Source organism: Aptenodytes forsteri, unplaced genomic scaffold, assembly GCF_000699145.1.
Source record: "Aptenodytes forsteri isolate BGI_AS27 unplaced genomic scaffold, ASM69914v1 Scaffold582, whole genome shotgun sequence".
Classification (NCBI taxonomy): Eukaryota; Metazoa; Chordata; class Aves; order Sphenisciformes; family Spheniscidae; genus Aptenodytes; species Aptenodytes forsteri.
Genome location: NW_008795675.1, coordinates 183,433 through 190,429, shown reverse-complemented (window position 1 = coordinate 190,429; position 6,997 = coordinate 183,433). Strand labels below are relative to the sequence as shown.

The 6,997-nt window shown below is 39.4% G+C and overlaps 1 protein-coding gene across 1 annotated transcript in view; it reads left to right on the top strand.

Annotated features, from left to right (window-relative positions):
- The first annotated feature begins 260 nt into the window (after nt 1–260).
- Nucleotides 261–6,997, top strand: part of TRMT6 (tRNA methyltransferase 6) — a 16,629-nt gene continuing 9,892 nt past the window's right edge. Inside the window, exons 1-5 of the mRNA XM_009282593.1 lie at nt 261–385; nt 2,578–2,705; nt 3,122–3,231; nt 6,183–6,274; nt 6,363–6,446. Coding sequence (XP_009280868.1) covers nt 285–385; nt 2,578–2,705; nt 3,122–3,231; nt 6,183–6,274; nt 6,363–6,446 — 515 coding nt within the window. The 5' untranslated portion in view covers nt 261–284. The remainder of the gene's footprint in view (nt 386–2,577; nt 2,706–3,121; nt 3,232–6,182; nt 6,275–6,362; nt 6,447–6,997) is intronic.

Here is a 6,997-nt window from a genome sequence, read left to right as displayed (position 1 = left end):
AAGACGGGGAAAGCCTCTCCCCCCTCAGCATTCTATTTTGGCGCCGAACTCTTACTTCCGGCTCTGCAACCAATCCCGAGGGAGCATGCGGCGTCGCCATGGAGCAGGAGGCGTGGCTCGCCGGCCCTCATTGGTCGGCTCTTTCCCTTCCGAGAGGGTCTCGCTCCGGCCACTCGCCCTCTGCTTCAGCCTGCCCTGCTTCAGTGCGCAGGCCGTCGGCCCGCGCCAATAGTGCCTGCGCGCTGGCCATCCCCGCGACGGAAGGCGCACGAGCGGTGGCGGCGATGGAGGACGACCAGAGGCCGGGCCCGCGCATTTGTGAGGGAGATTGCGCCGTCCTGAAGCGGGACGACGTCTTCAAAGCGGTACCCGTGCTGCGGCGGAGGTGAGGGGTCGGCCCGGGGCTTTCGATCCCGCTTGTCATCTCCCCCTTGGCCGAGGTTTGCGCCTTCCTCTCCCCCTACTCTCCCGTGAGGCGATCCCAGCGGTCGTCGCGCGGCCCCACCTGAGGGAAGGGGGGTCCCGATGCGGCCGAGGTGACCCATAGCTTCCTTGCCGTGCCAGTCAGAAATAACGGCCTCGCTAGGCCGATGTGACAGGCAGCGTGAAAGATTTTTAATGCTGCCTCGGTTCCTATGACGAAAAAAAAACGGAAGATCTCCTGTCTGCTTTTCTTGTAAGAATTTGAAAGATATTTAAGATGGTTTTGTGTTGCCATTGTCAAACTGGTGCCGATTGAATAGGAGAAAAGGCGCAGCAGCCTGAGAAGCATATCTTCATCATACTTATCTCGCTGTGGTGTGTAATTTCTGCGAGATGCAGCATTGCCGTGTTAATAATAGGGATTGGCTTCAGTGTTCTCGTCGGTGTTAGACTGTAGGAAGATGTTAGCTGTCAGTTCTGGATAGTTACTGCTTTGGAGAGGATGCTATGAAAGGTCTCCTATTTCTTTTTCCTAGGCCAACCGGCATAGCAAGAAGCGCCTACACCCCAGCAGGAAATACTATAATCAGTGGACTCTTCCCATTGCAGTAGACAATTTTATAGACCAATGTGTAGAAGTCAGTATTGGGTAATGTGGCCAGACATCTGATTCAGTAGCATGGAGCTTTAAAGGAACTATACTTGAATGAGACTGGTTTAAAAATGGCATAGCTCAGACCTAGGAATTTGGGAGTACTGGTTATTGACAGGCTTAATGTTCACCAGTAGAATCTGGCACCGAAATCAGGTAGTTACTCTGTTAGCCTGCAGAGCTGTTAGCACTGCCAAGATCTGTTCGTTAGGTGCCTCTTCAGTTTTTATTTAAAACCACTATCATAAAAGAAAGAATTAAAAATTCAAAGGGTAAATATTGCCACAGGAAATGAAGTAACTTTTGCATTAATTTTTCCTTTTCTATAATCTGATGAGGGTGAAGACACTCCAAGAACATGTGACAATAGCTGTGGTTCGATATTCTGTTTAGAGTGGTCATCAAAATGAAATTTGAGCACATGCACACAATTTTTTATCTACCTAAATTCTTTTCAGTCATTTCAAGCCTTTTATAATAATTTATTAGTCTTTTAAAATCTGGGTTGGCAGAGATTAATAGACTTTACGTGAGCACGTATAATGTTGTTAATTTTTAATAAGAGAATTTGGTAATGTCTCTGACAAAACTTTTTATTCTTATGCTTTACTTAAATTCTGGATTGTATTTTGGGATACAAGTAATACCATCTTTAAAATATATGCATGAATTGCATACTTAAGTCAGTCGAAAACTGGAAATAACAAAGAACTCAACCTTTTTGCTTAGCTTCAGAATTAGTGATGAGTATAATCAGCATAATAAAGAGCTCATATCGGTAAGTTTTGATTCAAATGTGAGTGTGGCACAGACATTGGTACCTGTTTCATTTGACAAGATCGGTATTTCTCTGGTCAGCAAGGAAACTTGTAGTAGGAGAGCCTGAAAGTTAAAGGCTTTGTGGGTCCTTTTCTGTGTGAAGAAGGAAAAATGCAAACCTCCCTCAGTGCAATCAAAATGAAAGGGATGATAAAATCCTTCCCACCCTCCCCGTATTAAACATTTCTAGGATTACATTACACTCTCTGCTGTCTATTTTCTTCATAGTCCTTTGGCAAATGTTATTTCAAAGGAGCTCTGCAAAATACAGGTCCATGCTCATCTTTTTGCAGTAATCTGCATGACCCAGCCTAGATTTAATATGCTTTAGATTAATTTAATTCTCTGCCTCGTTCTGACTTTCTGTGTCAAAAACGGTAGTATATAATGTGAGTGCTATATCCTTGTTTTATCTGCCATTTTAGAATTCTTTTGAACTGAAAAAAAAAAATTCTTACTGTATGCTCGATTTAAGTTCTTTGTTCTTTTCCTAACCAGTTTCAGTTTAATGTGGTTTTGTGGTTAACAGTAGTTGGTATTTCACTTTTTATGCTTGTCCTGGTTTTCTTCAAGGATATAGATAAAAATGGCATATATGAAGCTATAGTTTACTTTCAACTGTTGTAGGTTTCAGGCATAGTAAAATAGTGCTTTTAATATCATTAACTTCTTTATTATTTCAGAAAAATTATTTTTGAGAAGCAGTGGTTCTATCTGGATAATGCCATCGGACATATTTATGGAACTACATTTGAAGTAACCAGTGGTGGAAACCTCCAGCCAAAGCAAGAGGTGGAAGAGACTACCCCAGGTATTACAGAGGATTGACTGGTGTTTGGAAAAACGAGTTCCAATTAATTTGTTTCTTTGATAATACCAAAGATGATGGAAAAGCTTTCTATTAATCATTTGTTAACTTAACGTTACTTATATTCTTTCTGTCATAAAAGTGCATGGTTTTGTCTTGATCTGCTGTTTCACTAGTCCTGTAACAAATCAGCTTTTTAATATGGGAGAAAATTTGAACCTTAGTTTGGGTGAATATATATACTAAGATGTATTTTACATATTCCTTTTTACTGATTGCTTAGGCAATACGTTGCAAGGCTGTGAAGCATGTGGGTTTAATCCTGAGAAGTCTGCTTTCTGTGAAACTAAAATCATATGTTTCTCCAACTTAAAGATATTTAGAGCTAGATTTTACAAGTCTATATCCTTTTCCTTTAGAAACAAAAGAAGCAGGTACAGATAATCGTAACATAGTTGACGATGGAAAGTCTCAAAAACTGACTCATGATGACATAAAGGCTTTGAAGGACAAGGGTATTAAAGGACAGGTAAAAATAAGGTTTTGGTGTCATTTCTGTGCTACCTTGATGGTTATATTTTAGTTTATGAAATAGGCTATTGTTTTTATTGGTGCATAGACTTCAGTGCTTTTTCTTTGTTTTTCTGCTCAAGTCATGTTTTTCCTAAAGATCTGTTTTTGCAAAAATGCAAAGGCTATTTTCAGAGAAAACTTCATGTAAGGTTGGCAACTTTGTCAATAGAGAGTAAAGTGAGTTTTTACAGCATCAGAAGTCATAACAGACAAAAAGAAATACTAAAACTGTTAAGGAAATACAGCTCACGTAATCACCTTTTGGTTTTGTTTGTTCAAAGGATTCAACATATTATTTCTATATTACAGACGTATTAAAATCATGCAATAATTAAACTATCAAAGGTGTAGGAAAGGATTATGGATAAACACCAAAGTATTAACAAATAACACTATGAAACAAATGTTCTATCAGTGCGCCTCTAGGCGGTACCTACCAAACACATGTGATGCCTGTGTTTTATCTGCACCTCAAAAGCTAAGAATATTCTCAAGTGATCAGTTCCGTTCTGTTAGAAAAGGGATTGGATTTTACCCCGCACTTTGTCAACAAGAAGTGAGGCCATCTTAAATGTTAATAAACCATTGCAGCCAATTCTGTTCTGCACATGTCAAAATTCTCTCTCATCTTTGGTTTACCCTTTCTAATAAAAATAAGAAATTGCTCATGCTTACATCAAGTTCATCTCCTCTTTGCATCTTGCTGTTTGCTGCTGCTCTTCAGAGCAGCTGTTCTGCTTTTGCCTGCTTAATAATGGATGGGTCCAAGGTGTTGGTATTTCTTCTGTTTCCCTGGTTGTGCTGCTCGTGGTGTTACCTCTTTGAGAAGAATGTACTAATCGGTCTGATAGCTTCGACGTTTTCTATTTGTTCTCATTATCCGTGGCAGAAGATCACTCTGACTTTTCTGTATGTCCTCAGCATGTCTGTGCCATATATCTACCATACTGTTATTTTAGGTTATTAAAACGTCCTACTTTGTTAACTCTGGCTTCTGAACTGTAGCTGAATATTCATTTTAGACTGTGTTGTATTAGCAGTAACATATTATTCTTCCAGAAATGTCTGGTAAAATTTGAACTCATGCTTGTGAATGGCATGTCTCTGACTCAGGCTCACATTAGAGATGATTGTTCTTTGAAATAAAGCAACCGCAGTGTTAATGGGGTTTGATTTCCCATCACTTTCCAAATCCTTCCCAGGTCCCGAGGGATAGGTGTTAGGATGCAGACTACAAGTGGCATGTACTCCCAGGGCATTGCACAGTGCTGCAGCTTCCCTTTGGCTTGTTTTGCTTACCCTGCAGAAATACCCCCCAGTTTCCTCGCTGTAAATTTTACTGAAAAAAAAAAAACCAACCCAAACCACCAAAACCCCAAATAACCCAGCCACTGCATTCAACTTTTTCCAAGAATAAGGCAAAAAGAGAAAGATACGCTGTTTCATGCCATTAATAGTACATTTTAAGTGCTTGAAGGGCTTTAAGAAATAATGGCTTGAAAAGAGCAATAGAATGTGAGAAGTACTTGCACCACTATATTTTGGAGCAGGTTCTTAAAGCGCAATGGGAGATGTAGTGTCCCCATTGAAAATACTCCTTTTGTCATTCCCCACCACCACCCTCTCCAAACTCCTGCGAGGCCAGGTTACGCTATTGCTCTTCCTACATGTTTAATAGAAACTTACAATTTTAGCAGTTAAACTACTTTGATCACAACAACCAAAATAGCATTCTGCAGCATTTGTTCTTGTAGTGCAGGCATGGAGACAAACCCTGAGAAATGAAAGCTTTTTTCTGTTGGAGGTCCTAATGATCCCTCCAACTGGAACCTGAAAGTATGAGGAAGAAGAGTTGGATTGGCAAAGGGAGATTAGAACAAGGAGACCGGGAAACAAAACCTGGGATTCTGGGGAAACCTGGGAGCTAGAGAAGGAAGAAGTCGTGGGGGGTATTGTAGGAAATAGTAAATGCTAAGGAGTTTGACATCGTGCAAGGGGCTGGTACAGGAGTCTAGCACAATTTGGGAGGCGGAATAAATTAAGTGCGGTAGGGGAGATGTCTGATAAATAGCCAGAGTATAGGGGAAGAACTAGCACAAGATGGAAAAAAAGATACCCTCAGAGACAGAGATGCTAAAGTCAGACAAGAGACCCAAAGAGGGAGTTGGATTAAAGTAAATATTACATATGACATCAGGTTCCTTGTTTTGTTTGGGTTTTGTAAAACATTTTTGCCTGTATAGCTTCACACAGGACTTAGGGTACTGTCATGCAAACCAGTTACTATGGGGAATGTTAGACTGACAGAATATATGTCAGCTGTTCCATAATAACTGACAATAAACATAACTGCCTTATTCTAAATAAATTAAATTAATTAAATTTAAAATAGCTAATCACTTAGAGAAAGCAAGGTAGTCTTCTTGACATTCAGTAGAGGGTAAGAATATGTAGGTACTGAGGCTTCACAGTAAGAGCTGAAGTAATGACTTGCTGATGCTGAAAGGAACAATCCTGCTTTTTCTTCATTTCTGGCCATACGAGTCTGCCCTCTCTCATGAGTTAGTTCTGGCACCTACCAGACTCCTTCCCCACAAAATATCCCCTTGCCAGGATAAGCATTTTCAGTTTTATCATTTTTATGCTGGCATTATATAGTTAAAGAACACCTAGAGGCAGAAGTATATGATTAAATTCCCACACATAGTCAGGGTAGTGCCTCATTTGTCATGTCAATTAGTAGAAATTTACTTTGCTATTAATGTCAGTAGAAGTTAATGGTATACCTGCTTCTATCAGAAGAAAATATTTTCAGTGTTTGTTTAAAAAAATACTATGTATGAAATGCATGAGAAATAAATATACCAGAAATACCAGCTACAATAAAAATAAATTGTCTCTTCCAAGGAAATAGTTCAACAGTTAATAGAGAACAGTACAACATTCAGAGACAAAACAGAATTTGCTCAAGATAAATACATAAAGAAGAAGAAAAAAAAGTAAGTGAATTTTAAAATCTGGAAAACACTTAGTAGTTCTCTAAGTTGTTGAGCTTGAAATAAGACTATTACTATGTGTTTCTTACAGATACGAGGCAGTTATTACAATTGTGAAACCATCCACTCGCATTCTTTCAACAATGTATTATGCAAGGGAACCTGGAAAAATTAAGTAAGTTTTCATTTTGTTTCTTTTTTCAAATTATAACATATATTTTAATATTTCTCAAAATAACTGTATTATACCAGAGTATATAATACTCATCACATTTCTTCTTTTTTTCCTGTTAATGGAAAGATTGTAAATTAATGAAAAATAATGTGCTATAGAAGATGAATCAATACGCTATTGCAGTGAAGAGAAAACTCTTGCATGCAGTATCCGCTTTTACCATTTCCCTACCACCACCATCTTGCTAATTGCCTACATAGGCAGAGGCTGTTTGCATTTGCAGAGGAATCTCTTATCTGTTGTTGGTCAGTGTGAAAAATAATGTGCTATAGAAGATGAATCAATACGCTATTGCAGTGAAGAGAAAACTCTTGCATGCAGTATCCGCTTTTACCATTTCCCTACCACCACCATCTTGCTAATTGCCTACATAGGCAGAGGCTGTTTGCATTTGCAGAGGAATCTCTTATCTGTTGTTGGTCAGTGGCATATTGTCTGTTTGTTGACGGGGGAGGTCCCAGACGACTGGAGGCTTGCCAATGTGACGCCCA